The 17440-nt window shown below is 45.1% G+C and overlaps 2 protein-coding genes across 7 annotated transcripts in view; one reads left to right on the top strand and one right to left on the bottom strand.

Moving 5' to 3' along the window:
- ADAT2 (adenosine deaminase tRNA specific 2) overlaps positions 1-957 on the bottom strand; it is a 35577-nt gene extending 34620 nt beyond the window's left edge. For 2 of the 6 annotated variants that reach the window (XM_073627422.1, XM_073627417.1), the window contains exons 1-2: positions 848-957; positions 670-778 (exon numbers count right to left, since the gene is read on the bottom strand). The gene's annotated coding sequence lies outside the window, so the exon portion shown is untranslated. Of the gene's footprint in view, positions 1-666 lie in introns of all 6 variants that reach the window. The other 4 variants (XM_073627421.1, XM_073627419.1, XM_073627418.1 and 1 more) reach the window with 4 other exon arrangements.
- PEX3 (peroxisomal biogenesis factor 3) overlaps positions 935-17440 on the top strand; it is a 73779-nt gene continuing 57273 nt past the window's right edge. The window contains exons 1-4 of the mRNA XM_073627416.1: positions 935-1104; positions 4385-4471; positions 14003-14134; positions 16125-16206. Of these exons, the coding sequence (XP_073483517.1) occupies positions 4402-4471; positions 14003-14134; positions 16125-16206 (284 nt within the window). The 5' untranslated portion in view covers positions 935-1104; positions 4385-4401. The remainder of the gene's footprint in view (positions 1105-4384; positions 4472-14002; positions 14135-16124; positions 16207-17440) is intronic.

Below are 17440 nucleotides of genomic sequence, written 5' to 3'. Positions count from 1 at the left end.
CATAACACTATGGGGTTTATTTACTAAAGGAAAATAAAAAAAATGCATTTTTGCCTGCACATTATTGGATTATCAGCAGAGCTTCCTCTCATTTCAGACCTTCCCCTCTGATCTATGGCGACTGCACTTCCAAGTGCACAGAGGATTTGCCTTTAGTAAATAAACCCCACTGATTTCTTCCTCACCTCAATCAACTTCTTTCCACAGCAGCTCCATGCCACAACACGGCTGTAATGGACAGTGTACCCTTTGGCTGGGACGCGGTGCAGCCCACCTCCTGCTACCTCCTTAGCCAGTAGGTGGTTGAAGTTTTCTCTTACATCCCTCCCTCACCCAGTCCTATGTGAGCGGCCCGGGATGACATCTTTTTTGCTAACCATGCTCACGCCAGGTAATGGGTGTGGCTTTTTTACGGGGGATCAGACCCCAAGCCCAGAACAAAGCCTATTTTCCAGGATTCTACCCAGGACAGGCTCAGACTGGGACATGGGTCTGAATTCTGTGAATGTCCCGGGCCAATCAGGAGTGTTGGCAACTATGAAGTAGCGTGATTTTAAAGCTGCATGCAATACCAATATCAGTGCATTCCTTATATCTATTTATATACAGACACATATGTGGTCTCTTTATCATCCCCTGCTCTATTATACAGGATATAAGAACTACTACCTCGTCTCCCGATTATTTCTCTTCCATACCTCCAGTATCTCTCATGCCTCTCTTGTAGTTCCTGTCTCTGCGTTCCACGCCTCGTTCTCGATGTTTTTCCTTCTACGTTCTGCAAAAAACAAAAGGAAAATATTTTGTCATCCTGCTTGCCATATTGGAATTGTGATACAATACGTACATATCTGAAGAAAGTTTTGTTTTGAAACGGCACAAGGTTGTAGGGTCTGGGGTGAAGGGAGAGGCGAAGCAGACTTGTAGCTGGAAGAAGAGAAGGAGGTGTGGAACGCGGAAGTAGTCACCGCCAGAACGAGGCTTGGAGCGCAGAAGGAGGCAAGAGAGGAGAGGGAGAGAGACACACTGGAGTAGTGGAAGAAAGAGGCTGCTGAATACCAGATTTACCAGTCAGGGAGGGAGAGCAGAGAATCCAGAGAGAAGGTATTGTTACATGGCTGTATAAGAGAGCAGCAGGGGGTGTAATGATAAGATACAGCAATGCCCCAAAGCTGCACACGTGTACCCCCTGCTCACCTGCTGGGACTTGAGATAATGGAAAGCTGCTCTGAGACCAGGGTGTTGCCCTGCTTTCAGGTTCAGGCCCTAGGGGACAGACGGCTAGGAGCTAAGTGTGACACTTTACACTGCACTAGACCTACACTAACATTGTCACCAACACTCACTGCAGACACTGTGCATAAAGCATTACTATGGGTGCTCTGTATACACCAGCATTGCCTTTGCCACTTACTATAGGTGCATATACTGGTATTGCCACTGCCAATTGTCATGGGTGCTGTGCATACACCATCATGTGCACTACCACTGCCCATAGAGCTGTGCATACAGTAGTATTAGCACTGCCACTTACAGCAGTTACCATGTATACACCAGCATTTGCACTGCTACTTGCTGTCGACACCGTGCATACACCAGCATTGGCAGTGCCATTCACTGTGGGTGCTGTACATACACCAGTGTTACCATTTCCACTCACTGTGGATACTCTGCATACATTAACATTGCCAAAGCCACTACCTGTGGTTGCTACACATACAGCAGCATTGGTACTGCTATTCACTGTGGGCACTGTGCATGCACCAGAATATGTACTGCTATTGTGGTTGATGTACATACACCAGTGTTGCTGTTGCCCACAGTATTAATAGCGCTGCTTTTGACAATTGCTTTGAGCGCTGGGCATACACTGGGATTGCTACTGCCACATGCAGTGGGTACTGTGGATACACCAGTATGTGCACTGCGTCTACCTGCTGGAGCTGTTTATACAGCAGTTTTAGCACTGAGACTTACTGTGGGCAGTGTGCATACATCAAAATTGCCACTGCCGTTCCCTGCAGGTGCTCTGCATACTGCAGCATTGGTACTGTGCATACACTAGCATAGCCACTTGCCATGGGTGTTGTGCATATACTATCATGTGCACTACCACTGCCCATGGAGCTGTGCATACAGCAGTATTAGCACTGCCACTTACTGCAGGCACCATGTATATACACCAGCATTTGCACTGCTACTTGCAGCAGGCACTGCACATACAGCAATAGTGTGATTGGCACATACTGTAAGCAATGTACACCAGCATTGGCAGTGCCATTCACTGTGCTGTACATAGACTGGCATAGCCATTTCTGCTCACTGTGGATACTCTGCATATATCAACATTGCCAATGCCACTTCCTGTATTTGCTACACATACAGTAGCATTGGCACTGCTATTCACTGTGGGCACTGTGCATACACCAGCATATGCACTGCTTTTGTGGGTGCTGTACATACACCAGCATTGCCATTTCCGCTCACTGCGGATACGCTGCAAACATCAAAATAGCCAATACCACTTCCTGTGGTTGCTACACATACAGCTGCATTGGCACTGCTATTCACTGTGGGCACTGTGCATACAGGAACACTGCCCTTGCCACTCACTGTGGGTATCCTTTAGGTCACTCCCTCAGAACTGACTTGGGATTATAAAGATTTTCTATTATTCATACTTTGATTTTCAGTCTTTTGCAATTCTTTAGGTTCCTGCTTTAGCTGCTCTATTTCATCTGGAGACAGTTGTACTGCTTATATTAACCTGTCAGATATATATCTGTTCAAGTGTGTTTTCTCTTAAACCTATTGAAAAGTACCACCCAGCACTAATGTCCAATGTTCTTCTGGGCTGCATGGATCCAGTTGCGGTGGCTTACCCAAATCACTTCACTTGTCACTGGAGCTTAGTAATGTATTGAAGACAACATGTGTTTATTGTACGATAAGGCTCCATGCACACTGGAACTCAAAAAAGCTGTTTCTGGACACTAGATTGCTGGCAGAAAAGGCTGGTTGAAAAACGTGATTTTATCAGCATTTTGCATTGCCGGTAATGCATGTTCAGCGGCTCTAGCTTTTAGCAGCATTTCTCTGCCTCTATTTTAAATCAGTGGTTCCCTATGGGAGCCCATTGATTTGAATAGAAGTCGCACCAGAAGTCGGATCATCATGATCTGACTTGCGGTGCGACTTGTGTGCTGAGAATGAAGGGGAACCCTGCCAAAATGAAAAAAAAATTGGCGTGGGGTTTCCCCCCTCGGACGATACCAGACCCTTCGGTCTGGTATGGATTTTAAGAGGAACCCTCTTCGCTGAAAAAACTGCGTGGGGGACCCCCCCCCAAAAATCCATACCAGACCCTTATCTGAGCACGCAGCCCGGCCGGTCAGGAAAGGGGGTGGGGACGAGCGAGCGCCCCCCTCCTGAACCATACCAGGCCGCATGCCCTCAACATGGGGGGGTAGGTGCTTCGGGGCGGGGGGGGGGCCTGCACCCCCCCACCCTAAAGCACCTTGTCCCCATGTTGATGAGGACAAGGGCCCTTCTCGACAACCCTGGCCGTTAGTTGTCGGGGTCTCTAGGCAGGGGGCTTATCGGAATCTGGGAGCCCCCTTTAATAAGGGGGCCCCCAAATCCCGGCCCAACTCCGTATGTGAATGAGTATGGGGTACATCGTACCCCTACCCATTCACTTTGAAAAAAGTGTCAAAAATAAAACACACTAGACAGGTTTTTAAAGTAATTTTATTAGGCAGCTCCGGGGTCTCTTCCTTCTCTGCGCTCTACGGCCTCTTCTCCGCGCTCTCCGTTGTCTTCTGCTCTTTTGCCTGCTCTTTTGCTAGCGGTTTCCCAGTCTTCTCCATCGTCTTCTTCCCTCTGCTCTTCTTCTTCTTCCGAACGAAGCTTAACGCTCTTTTTACTGCGGTAACCCTCATTTAACACCTTTTACCGGTGTCTGGCATTTCCAGTACTGCTCTTGAATGTGATTTTATGGCGTTCAGAAAACAGCCCATAAACTTCACTGCTGATAAACGTCCAAAACCGTCCATGTGTGCATGGACACATAGGATAACATAGAGTGAAGTTTATGGGCTTTAAAAAAAAAAAAAAAAACACCCAAACTCCAAAAAACGTCCGTTTATGAGCTCCAGTGTGCATGGAGCCTAATAGGGGGATGTCTTATAGTCATTTTTTAGTGGCATTTATTGGTATGTTCAGTGACTCTTGTGTGAATTTAATAACAAGCCACATCATAAAAATCTGTTGAATTTGTTGTGGTAATAGGTGAGAACGTAAAAAACATTTTTCTAACCTTGCCAATGTACCATAAAACAAAATTATTTTAATTCACTTTATCCTTTTGTTTGTTTCATTCTAGACCTTTTAACAAGAGCAATGCTGTCTGTCTGGAATTTCTTGAAGCGTCATAAGAAAAAATTCCTCTTCTTTGGTGCATTTGCAGGAGGTAATTCCTTAATATGAACTTAAACACTAGTGTATGGTGCAGTAACTGTTGCAACAACCACTAGCATCACCTTGTTTTCTATGTTACTTTACTACATGCATTGGCAGAAATAAAATAACAAATCTATAAAAAAAAAAAAAAATATATATATATATATATATATATATATAATTTCTGTTGAACTTTATAAGATAAATTGTGTCTGTTGTAAATAATGGTAGCCAAGTACTAAATCACGCCCCACCTGGGTTCCCACTGCGCTAAGGAATGTGTGTGTATCAAAGTGTATATAAAGTGTATAACCTCCAAAGCTGCCACTTTAAACATAAATACTATAAACTATATTAACTTGCAAAATACAAAATTAAGAAAATTAATATAAGCAGCGCTAACAGTGACACTCTAATGTGATAAAGTGACCATACATTTGACCAATCAAAATTATAGTGTCATAAGAAATCACAAAAAAATCACCCCGTGTCAATAAAAATATATAAACTTAAAGTCCATAGGGAAGGGACCACCTTGGATGATGTGCAGATTTCTTAAGGTATTCACCAAATCACACGTGACAGTGATTCCTCTCCCTTCAGATTCAGAACTCACCAAACAAAAATGCCTCACACTCTCGTGTTTTGGCAAATAAGCGTGATAAACCTTACACTCAGGTTTAAACGAGTAATCCAATTTCCATCCGTGTGTGTGCCATTTCAATCCACATGTAAATTTATTTATTTATTTATTTATTTCAGGTACTTATATAGCGCCGTCAATTTACGCAGCGCTTTACATATATATATTATACATTCACATCAGTCCCTATACCCTCAAGGAGCTTACAATCTAAGGTCCCTAACTCACATTCATACCTATACTAGGGCCGATTTAGACAGGATCCAATTAACCTACCAGCATGTCTTTGGAGTGTGGGAGGAAACCGGAGTACCCGGAGGAAACCCACGCAGACACAGGGAGAACATGCAAACTCCAGGCAGGTAGTGTCATGGTCGGGATTCGAACCAGCGACCCTTCTTACTGCTAGGCGAAAGTGCTACCCACTGCGCCACTGTGCCGCCCAATGTAAATGAAAAAATGCACTAATAGTGTAATAACGTAAAACCAGATTTAATACTGTGTGCACTCCAATCATTACACTCACATAAAATCTCTTAAAAACGAGCAAACTTCACAGCAACATCACATCACAATCCTCCTGTGTAAACGCCCAACACCAGATGCAATAATGGTCACGGCGGACCCGAGGTGTGCGGATGAAATTCTCACCACCACTCGCTAATGCTCGCTACTCGGGCTTGGATCCACGCTCTCAGACTTAATCCAGCGCGTCCTCCGTCACACGCTGTTACCGATGGATGCCGTATTTTTATTATTTGTAAATTCCACTATTTAATTTTAATGAAGTTGCTGATCTCCGGCGCATATCACTGTTACTGTTGTAATAGTTAGAAATGTGTATTCAGATGTATTCGCCTCTCCTGTTGATGTTGATCGACCCAATACGGGATGTATTGTGGCTGCGGGGACACCTGGTGAGCGGAGTTGAGAGTTACGTATCCTTTAGCCGGGACTGACGTAAGGGGTATAAGAGGAGGAGGTGCCGTACCGTACAGCCAATGCCATGAGTAAGTCAGGTATGACGAAACATGTCGGGGCGTGGCTGTACGGCATCCATCGGTAACAGCGTGTGACGGAGGACGCGCTGGATTAAGTCTGAGAGCATGGATCCAAGCCCGAGTAGCGAGCATTAGCGAGTGGTGGTGAGAATTTCATCCGCACACCTCAGGTCCGCCGTGACCTTTATTGCATCTGGTGTTGGGCGTTTACACAGGAGGATTGTGATGTGATGTTGCTGTGAAGTTTGCTCGTTTTTAAGAGATTTTATGTGAGTGTAATGATTGAAGTGCACACAGTATTAAATCTGGTTTTACGTTATACTATTAGTGCATTTTTCTTTCTCGAACATCACGGGACACAGAGCCACAGTAATGACTGATGGGTTATATAGGTATCACTGGTGATTGGACACTGGCACACCCTATCAGGAAGTTCAACCCCCTATATAATCCCTCCCCCTTGCAGGGATACCTCAGTTTTTACGCCAGTGTCTTAGGTGATGGACGTGTAAAGATGTCCTGTGCTGAGCTCCAAAGGGAATATCCTAAGATCCTATACTGGGGCAAGCCAGGCGAACCGGATCCATTCAAAGTGTCTTTTCATGGCCGAATTGAATGGTACCCGGGCCTCGTGTCCGAAGAAACGAGGTTTTACCCGTAATGCTTCTCTTTTTAGAGAGCTGGACCCCGCAGATCAGAAAATGGCTTTAAACTTCCTAATTTCTGGCGAGGTGCTTTACGGTCCCAGAACTGTTGGATCCCCCTACTGATGGGGGCCCCAGTCTCTGACGGTTTTTTCAAACGGAGCCCACCGTGAGAGGTGAAGATTGGGTCTGTGTAAACAGCACCCTGCGGCTGGATAAGGTAAGAGGAGATTCCACAGAATTTTTGAGTTCTAGTGGCTTTTCTCCTTTAAGGTAAATGCATGCTATGCCTATTGTGACCACCGGGGGCTGCCAAGAGCACAAACCCGCACATGCTGACTCTGTCTCAGGTGTTGTAATCGCTGATTATGTCCCAGCGTCTCAAGCAGACTGCAAACAGGTAAGGTGGAAGGGGGGATTTCTCATGTTTGAATGTTCCTCCCCAGGCTAGAGAGGGGCCACAGGGGTCTAGAAACCCGGGCTCTGCGGCCTAATGGCCACCATCTCTGAAGATAGCCATTCAGGCAGATCTTGTTACCAGCCTCCCTCCTCCCCCCATCCCCAGCCTTTCTCCAGAAGCATGACAGGAGAGTCGGCAGTGTGGGAAGCGCTCGTTTTTTTCAAAACTCGAGGGGGGGGGGGCGGTAGAGGAGGGGGCGGGACGTCGGCACAGAGTGCTTAGACTCCCACTCAGGCCAGCTGCAGGCTATTAAAGGCACTCTGTACAGGTGCACTCAGCCTTCTGAGAGACACAGAGCTGACGGTCGCATGTAAGGTGGGACACAGGCATTCTCCTAGGCAGCATTTACTGAAGTAACACCAGACTGAGCATTGGGTAGCAAGGCTTTTAGCCAGACTACATCGCTCAGCGGGCAGTGTTCATTTGTATACCTCACACCTTGTTGCTTTGCACTATGGGTAGAAGAGGTTCAAGCACCCCAGGAACCAGAGACACTAGGGGATCTCGTTCAGGTTCTGAGGGCCCCCTGTCGGCAGCATCCTCCCCCCCTAAAGATGGGCCAGGGACGGCTAGCCAGGGAGAGCCATCGGGGTCAGGGGCTACACCTGCCTCTGGCACTTCAGCCCCTGTATATATTACACAAGAGGTTTTTTCCTCAACCATTAATGGTCTAGAGGAAAGTTTAATGGCCGTGATTACGTCTTCACTCAGTGGAAGAAAACGCACTAGGCTTTCCTCTGTTCCCCAAGACCCTCAGACAGAGGAGCTCTGGGATAAAGGAGATGAATCCCTTTCAGAGGATCGGGATGGGACGGATGATTCCTCTTCGGGGGAATCAGGTGGAGAGGGACCCTCTGCGACTTCCCAAGAGGAGAAAGTCTTAGTGCAGATCCTCACTGGATTGGTCCGCTCCACATTTAAGTTGCCCATACCTGAAACTGCTAAGGAATCCTCTTCTGCTTTGGGGTCACTGAAACCTTTCCAAGCAGCACATGCTTTTCCTGTTCATACTTTACTTGAAAAGCTCATTTATTCTGAGTGGGATCACCCAGACAAACGTTTTTTTCCGCCGAGAAAGTTTTCAACACTTTATCCGATGGAAGAAAAGTTTATTAAAATGTGGGGAATACCGGCTATTGATGCCACCATTTCCTCCGTAAATAATAGCCTGACTTGTCCTGTAGACAATGCTCAGATGCTCAGGGATCCTGTAGATAAAAGGATGGAATCCCTATTGAAGGATGTTTTCTCCTTAGCAGGATCAGTGGCCCAACCTGCAGTAGCAGCGATTGGAGTCTGTCAATACTTAAGAGACCATGTTAAGCAGGTCATCAAAGTATTACCTGAACAGCAGGCCCAGGGGTTTGCTAACCTTCCAGCGGCCTTATGCTTTGTGGTTGACGCCATTAGAGATTCTATCGTGCAAACCTCCCGTCTTTCACTGGGGTTGGTGCATATACGTAGAATCCTATGGTTGAAAAATTGGTCAGCCGAAGCACCATGTAAGAAGCTACTGGCTGGGTTTCCATTTCGTGGTGCAAGGTTGTTTGGAGAGGACTTGGATAACTATATCAAGAGAATCTCTTGTGGGAAAAGCACTCTCTTACCTGTCAAGAAGAAGAGTAAGCGTCCCTCTTTCAAACGGACTCTTTCCCCAGCGCCGGGGGCTTCAGCCTCCAGGCAGTCTCGACGGCCGCCTCCATCGGGGTCCAGAGACAAGTGTCAACCCCAGGGACAAACAAAGTCCTGGGGAAAGAAGCCTACTAGGCAAAACACTAAGACCTCTGCATCAGGGGGCGCCCCCGCTCACTCGAGTGGGGGGAAGACTGCGACAGTTCTCAGAGCTCTGGCACGAGGACTTCCAGGACAGATGGGTAGTCTCCACGGTAACCTTAGGGTACAAGCTGGAGTTTCAGGAATTCCCTTCTCCTCGGTTCCTCAGATCAAATGTTCCCAGAGACCCAGAGAGGAAGCAGTCGCTCCTTCTAGCGTTAGAGCGACTTTTGTCGCAGGAGGTCATTATGATAGTTCCCGCAAAGGACCAGGGATTGGGCTTCTATTCCAACCTTTTTACGGTCCAAAAGCCAAATGGGGATGTCAGGCCCATTTTGGACTTAAGGGATCTGAACTGATTCCTAAGGATTCTATCCTTCCGCATGGAATCAATTCGAACAGTAGTTCCCACCCTGCAGGGAGGAGAATTTCTGGCATCAATAGACATCAGAGATGCATATCTGCATGTGCCCATTTTTCCTGCTCATCAGAAGTTTCTGCGCTTCGAGGTAGGAGGGCGCCATTTCCAGTTTGTGGCTCTGCCTTTCGGGATAGCCACTGCACCTCGAGTGTTCACAAAGATCTTGGCTCCTCCTCTGGCCAGATTAAGGGCTCAGGGTATAGCTGTCATAGCATACCTAGACGACCTGCTCTTGATAGACCGGTCGGTAGCCTCTTTGAATGGAAACTTGAGACCACGGTCAGGTATCTAGAACACCTGGGTTGGATCCTCAACTTAGAAAAGTCTTTCCTAAAACCAGTAAGAAGACTGGAGTATTTAGGTCTGATTATAGATACAAGCCAGGAGAAAATATTTCTACCCCAGGCAAAGATCACTGCTTTGAGAGAGCTGATTCTGACAGTAAGGACCAAGAAGGGTCCCTCAGTCCGCCTTTGTATGAGGCTACTAGGGAAGATGGTGTCTTCATTCGAAGCAGTTCCCTATGCTCAGTTTCACTCAAGAATGCTGCAACACAGTATTCTGTCGACCTGGAACAAGAAGGTTCAGGCATTAGACTTTCCGATGCACCTGTCGCATGCGGTGCGTCAGAGCCTCAATTGGTGGCTCATACCCGAAAACCTGCAGAAGGGGAAATCCTTTCTACCGGTTACCTGGACGGTGGTAACAACAGATGCCAGTCTGTCAGGTTGGGGAGCAGTTCTGGAACAGGCTGCGGTCCAAGGGGTATGGTCCAAGACAGAGAGGACCTTACCCATCAACATTCTGGAGATCTGGGCGATACATCTAGCTCTAAAGGCCTGGACTATCAGGCTACAGGGTTGTCCGGTCAGGATCCAGTCCGACAATGCCACAGCAGTGGCTTATGTCAATCATCAGGGAGGCACCCGGAGCCGAGCTGCTCAAAAAGAGGTGAACCAGATCTTAGTCTGGGCAGAGATGCATGCGCCATGCATATCGGCAGTTTTCATCCCGGGAATAGAGAATTGGCAGGCGGACTATCTAAGTCGCCAGCAGTTACTTCCAGGGGAATGTTCTCTGCATCCCAACGTCTTTTGGGCCATAGGCCAAAGATGGGGGGTTCCAGATGTAGATCTCTTTGCATCCCGATTCAACAAAAAGATAGACAGATTTGTGGCAAGGACAAAAGATCCTCTTGCATGCGGGACGGATGCGTTGGTGATTCCGTGGCATCGGTTCTCACTGATTTACGCATTCCCGCCTATTCTGCTACTACCACGACTCCTTCGCAGGATCAGGCAGGAAAGGAAGTCGGTACTTCTGGTGGCCCCCGCTTGGCCCAGAAGGACTTGGTATGCAGAAATAGTAAGGATGACGGTAGGTTCCCCGTGGACACTAGCGGAACGCCCAGACCTGTTATCTCAAGGTCCAGTGTTCCATCCTGCCTTACAAACGCTAAATTTGACGGTTTGGCTATTGAGACCCACGTTCTGAAGAGTCGTGGGCTCTCAGGTCCTGTCATATCTACCTTGATTAATGCAAGGAAGCCAGCTTCCAGGATGATTTATCATAGAGTCTGGAAGGCTTATATAACCTGGTGTGAATCCAGAGGTTGGCATCCCAGGAAATATGTCATAGGTAGAATCCTTGATTTTCTACAGATGGGATTAGAGATGAAGCTGGCCTTGAGTACCATCAAGGGCCAGGTCTCTGCTTTTATCAGTATTATTTCAGCGGCCACTTGCTTCGCATTCTTTGGTCCAAAACTTTATGCAGGGGGTGATGCGTCTTAATCCTCCGGTTAAAGCGCCCCTAAACCCCTGGGACTTGAATTTGGTCCTGGCTGTGTTACAGAAACGGCCTTTTGAACCAATAAGTCAGATTCCTTTGGTCTTGTTAACAAGGAAATTAATTTTTCTGGTGGCCATCTCTTCTGCTAGAAGAGTATCAGAATTAGCAGCTCTTTCCTGTAAGGAGCCTTATTTGATTATACACAAGGATAGAGTGGTACTACGCCCTCATCCTAGTTTTTTACCGAAGGTGGTTTCTGATTTTCATTTAAACCAAGACATTGTTCTACCTTCCTTTTTTCCAGATCCCTGTTCTCCGGAAGAGAGATCTCTACATTCGTTGGATGTAGTAAGAGCAGTTAAGGCCTATCTAGGGGCAACTACTCAGATCCGCAAGACTGATGTTTTGTTTGTGCTGCCAGAGGGTCCCAATAGAGGACAGGCAGCGTCAAAAGCTACCATTTCTAAATGGATTCGACAGTTGATCATTCAAGCTTACGGTTTGAAACAGAAGATTCCTCCGTTTCAGATCAGGGCACATTCCACAAGGGCTATTGGTGCTTCTTGGGCAGTGCATCACCGGGCCTCTATGGCTCAAATCTGCAAGGCCGCAACCTGGTCTTCAGTTCATACATTCACCAGATTCTATCAGGTGGATGTGAGAAGGCATGAGGATATCGCCTTTGGGCGTAGTGTGCTGCAGGCAGCGGTACAGGGTCCTCAGGTCTGATTGCACCCTACTTGGTCGTGGTTCCCCCCCCTCAGGTAGCATTGCTCTGGGACATCCCATCAGTCATTACTGTAGCTCTGTGTCCCGTGATGTTCGAGAAAGAAAATAGGATTTTTTAAAACAGCTTACCTGTAAAATCCTTTTCTTTCGAAGGACATCACGGGACACAGAGGTCCCGCCCTTCTTCTAATACACTATATTGCTTGGCTACAAAACTGAGGTATCCCTGCAAGGGGGAGGAATTATATAGGGGGTTGAACTTCCTGATAGGGTGTGCCAGTGTCCAATCACCAGTGATACCTATATAACCCATCAGTCATTACTGTGGCTCTGTGTCCCGTGATGTCCTTCGAAAGAAAAGGATTTTACAGGTAAGCTGTTTTTAAAAAATCCTATTTTTCATTTACATGTGGATTGAAATGGCACACACACGGATGGAAATTGGATTACTCGTTTAAACTGAGTGTAAGGTTTATCACGCTTATTTGCCAAAACACGAGAGTGTGAGGCATTTTTGTTTGGTGAGTTCTGAATCTGAAGGGAAAGGAATCACTGTCACGTGTGATTTGGTGAATACCTTAATAAATCTGCACATCATCCACGGTGGTCACTTACCTATGGACTTTATGTTTATATATTTTTATTGACACAGGGTGATTTTTTTTTTTTTTGTGATTTTCTTATGACACTATAATTTTGATTGGTCAAATGTATGGTCACTTTATCACATTAGGTTGAGAACCACTGCATTAGAGTGTCACTGTTAGCGCCACTTATATTAATTTTCTTAATTTTGTATTTTGCAAATTGTGTCTGTTACCTAGATTAGTCAATGTATTTTTTTTAAATGATTTTAAACTTTAGCTTTTTCAATAAAATAAATACAGTACATCCGGAAAGTATTCACAGCGCTTCACTTTTTTCCACATTTTGTTATTTTACAGCCTTATTCCAAAATGGATTCAATTCATTATGTTGCTTTACTACATGCACTGGCAGCAATAAAATAAAAAAATCTATATAAAAAAAAATAAAGATTTCTGTTGAACTTTATAAGATAAAAAATTGTGTCTGTTACCTAGATTAGTCAATGTGTTTTTTTTTAAATGATTTGAAACGTTAGCTTTTTCAATAAAATAAGTACAGTGCATCCGGAAAGTATTCACAGGGCTTCACTTTTTCCACAGTTTGTTATGTTACAGCCTTATTCCAAAATGGATTCAATTCATCATTATCCTCAAAATTCTACAAACAATACCCCATAATGACAATGTGAAAGAAGTTTGTTTGAAATCTTTGCAAATTTATTAAAAATAAAAAAAAAATCCCATGTACTTAAGTATTCACAGCCTTTGCTCAATACTTTGTTGAAACACCAATTACAGCCTCACATCTTTTTGAGTATGATGCACACCTATTTGTGGGCAGTTTCTCCCATTCTTCTTTGCAGGACCTCTCATGTTCCATCATGTTGGATGGGGAGCGTCAGTGCACAGTCAATTTCAGATCTCTCCAAAGATGTTCATCGGTTCAAGTTTGGGCTTTGGCTGGGCCACTCAATGATATTCACAAAGTTGTCCTGTCTTGGCTGTGTACTTCGTGTCTTTGTCCTGTTGGAAGATGAACCTTCGCCCCAGTCTGAACCTTAGCCCCAGTCTGAGGTCTGGAGTGCTCTGGAGCAGGCTTTCATCAAGGATGTCTCTGTACATTGCTGCATTCATCTTTCCCTTGATCCTGACTAGTCTCCCAGTTGCTGCCGCTGAAAAAAATTTATTGTAGGGATGGTATTGCCCGGTGATGAGCGGTGCCTCTTTTCCTCCAGACATGATGCTTGCCATTCAGGCCAAAGTGTCAGAATTAATGTTTATGCTTGTTCTAGTTCAGAAACGCTGAAATTATTATATTAGCTGGGCAGCCAGGCAACTAACATTTTTACAACACAAGATCAGCAACTGCATCTTCTGTAATGTTTCCTTTTATTTCTTACAGATGGGACAACGAGAAAGTGACAGGCATGCAATCTGTGTGTATATTTTTAATTGGCATGTAAGATAATCCATTAGGTCTTTTTTTTTCTAGGTGTTTATCTTCTGGGGAAGTATGCGCAGAAGAAAATTAGAGAAATCCAGGAGAGAGAAGCTGCTGAGTACATTGCCCAGGCAAGGAGGCAGTATCATTTCGAAAGCAACCAGAGAACATGCAACATGACAGGTCATTATTTTTATTCTGCTCACACGTTATCAAACTGATGAATCTATAATGTTTAATGTGAACAAAATAAATCAAAATGGTAAATACATCACAGGGACCTATTTTATAAAGCAGAGGTGTGCCTTATGGTGTTTCATAAGGAACACCCAAATATTAAAGCGGTGTTCCCAGCCTCCCCCTCCAAAAATGTATATTTAATTTTAATATTAGGACACTTACCTGTCCTGGAATCCAGAGATGTCGCCACCGCAGCCAATGTTTCCATCGGCTGTCAGGTGCTACCGATAAGGGAAGCTTCACGGCCGGGTCCCTACTGCGCATGCACAAAGAGCGCTGCGCTCTCTTACTGGCCCTACAGCGGGGGGAGGAGGGGGCCAAATTTCTGATGTACCCTGCCGCTGCAAGGTCCAACTGAAGTGGGGACAGGGTAGCTGTTAAAAACAGCTATGCGCTCCCCCCCCCCCCGAAAGGTGCCAAATGTGGCACTGGAGGGGGGGGGGGGCAGATAAGCACAACACTGTGCTTTACAAATGTGTTTAGCAGAGAGTATCACCGCTCCAGGTGGGTCAGACCAAAGTAAAAGGCATCTCCTTCAGTCTAGAAGTTCAGGTGCTGGCAATGTTGTAGCAGTTAGACATCAAAGAAATCCTGGACAGCCTCACTCCAAAAATATTTGCCTTTATTCGATAAAGTGTCATCCAAAATACAGGTCACAGCAAAGGGGAACAAAGCTTACGCGTTTCACACTACACAGAGTGCTTAGTCATAGCTCAATGACTAAGCACTCTGTAGTGCGAAACGCGTAAGCTTTGTTCCACTTTGCTGTGACCTGTATTTTGGATGACACTTTATTGAATAAAGGCAAATATTTTTGGAGTGCTGCTGTCCAGGATTTCTTTGATGTCTAAATGTGTTTAGCACTTCACTTGTTTTGGACTCATTTCAAGGAATGAGGAATTAAAAAACCTTGCAGGAAAAAAGATTAGTCACATGACATCTGTCATGGAACTGACCTCTTCACCATCATGGAGTGTTCTCTGCAGCATTATGCAGAAAGCCTTTATTGAGCCACCATAGGCTCCACACCATGGCTTGCGTTTTATGAATTACTCATGCATGCAGGGGCAGTGTGGACTAAACCCTGTCCTGTCAAGTGGGGAGCAAATAGCAGTATCCACTTTCCACTGTAAATAGGCCACTTTTTTGCAGCAATAGTATCACTGTACTGAGCATACTTCATATAGTGTGCAAGCTGAGGAAAAGGTAGCAGGGCTTAAATAAAATGACAGACCATGCAGTATATCAGTAGGCTTACAGAAGATGCAAAGCTGTTTTATACTATTAGAAAGGGCTGCCTGATTTTAGACTTATTTAATTTACTGTTTTTATTTTGTTAAACTGTCTTTGAATAATGTATTATAATATTTACTGATCTGATGTAGCATTTCAGTCAAATTGTTGCTAGACTTCATCAAATTATGTGCATTTTTTCTGTGAGTTCCTGTACTGAATGTTTGCAGATCAATTTCCACCTTTATAGTTAGTTTTCTTTCGATAAGGAAGAAACATACCTTTGGACTGAATTCCTTGCATTCAACATCCAGTCCAGACTACATGAAGCAGGATGCTGGCAGCGTTATCTTCTGCTTTAGGCTTAACATTTTGTCGAGCAGGTTTTTTTTCTTTAACTCAGTACTCCCAATTTGCGTTAGGAAGAACAAAAGTCAAAGTGGTACATTCTGAGTTTTTTTTTTTTTTTTTTTTTTATCTTTTGGCTTAGTTAAAGGTTACAAATTGTGATCTTTATATAAGCTGTAGATGAGCTGTGTAATTCGCATTTCTTTCTGCATATGCAATATTGCTCTTTGTGTTCAGTGCAACATAGTATGTGTCACAGAAGTTCATATTTATTTATACTTATTTACCATTTTTACCAAATATCATACTGGAACACTAATTTATTATAATATTTTTCTCTTTCCCATCATAGTTTTATCAATGCTCCCTGCTTTGAAGGAAGCTTTAATGCAACAACTGAATTCAGAGAGCCTAACAAGTCTTCTGAAAAGCAGGTATTACAGTTTTTTTTTAATTAATTTCTATAGTAAAAATATCTCCTCGTTAATTTTAATGGGATTTTTTTACTTTTTTGCATTGTGTACCCTTTCTCACCTTGCTTCTGCCATTTTACAGGTGCAGTTGATTTAGTAGTAGTCCACATTATGGCTTGTATTTTTCAGGTGTCAAATTAACAAATGATGGGAAACGTGTAGCTAATAACTTATATGGAGGACATGCTGCCTAGGGCCGGGTTCACACTGTTACGACAAACGCTCCTACATTAGGAGCTGATGTCGCATGACGTATGCAAATCGGTGGTTCCCTATGAGAGCCGTCTTAACTGGTCCGACACAAGTCTGTCTGACTTTGAAAAAGGTTCCTGCACCACTTTGGTCCGACTTTGATCCTACTTCAGCCCATTGATCAAAGTTGGATCATCGTCTTAACTGATCTGACTTTGGAATGCGACTTGTGCTCTAAGGATCTTGAAGGGGAACTCCACGCCAAATTTAAAAAAACTTAAACGGCATGGGTTCCCCCTCTAAGACCATACCAGGCTCGGAGAAGAACTGGCAGGGGAGAAGACCTCTCCGGAGGAGGGAGAAGAGCCAGAGAGGGGAGAAGAAATCGGAAGAAACGCCAGAGCTGATTAATTAAATTACTTTGTCAAAAACCTGTGTACTGTTTTTTTATTTTTGACACTTTTTTTTTAGGTGAATGGGTAGGGGTATAATGTACCCGATACTCATTTACATAAGGTGGGGGGGCCAGGATCTGGGGGCTTTCAGATTTCGATAAGCCCCCCGCCCGCAGACCCTGCCCGTAGATGCTTCCCCCGATACCTTGAGAGTCAGCAGTGATCGGCGCGTGGGGGAGTTACAAGCTTCTCCCCCCAGCGGCTTTCAGCTGCTTTAGTGAAATCTATACAGTGGTGATCGGTGCTTGTAACTCTCCCACACGCGATCACCGCTGACTGTCACCGCATCCTCCATGCCCTCTCCGTTCAGCTGTCCCCCTCCGCTGTCCCGATCCGTTTCGCTGTCCCGATCCGTTTCGCTGTCCCGATCCGTTTCGCTGTCCCCCTCCGTTTCGCTGTCCCCCTCCGTTTCGCTGTCCCCCTCCGTTTCGCTGTCCCCCTCCGTTTCGCTGTCTCTCTCCATGTCCTCCTCCCTCCTTTGTGTATGGGCAGAGTCAGCTGACTCTGTCCATTCACATAACAAACATTGTAATCTCCTGTGATTTAAG

Source organism: Aquarana catesbeiana, linkage group LG04 (assembly GCF_042186555.1).
Source record: "Aquarana catesbeiana isolate 2022-GZ linkage group LG04, ASM4218655v1, whole genome shotgun sequence".
Taxonomy (NCBI): domain Eukaryota; kingdom Metazoa; phylum Chordata; class Amphibia; order Anura; family Ranidae; genus Aquarana; species Aquarana catesbeiana.
This window is presented reverse-complemented; position numbering and strand designations above follow the sequence as displayed.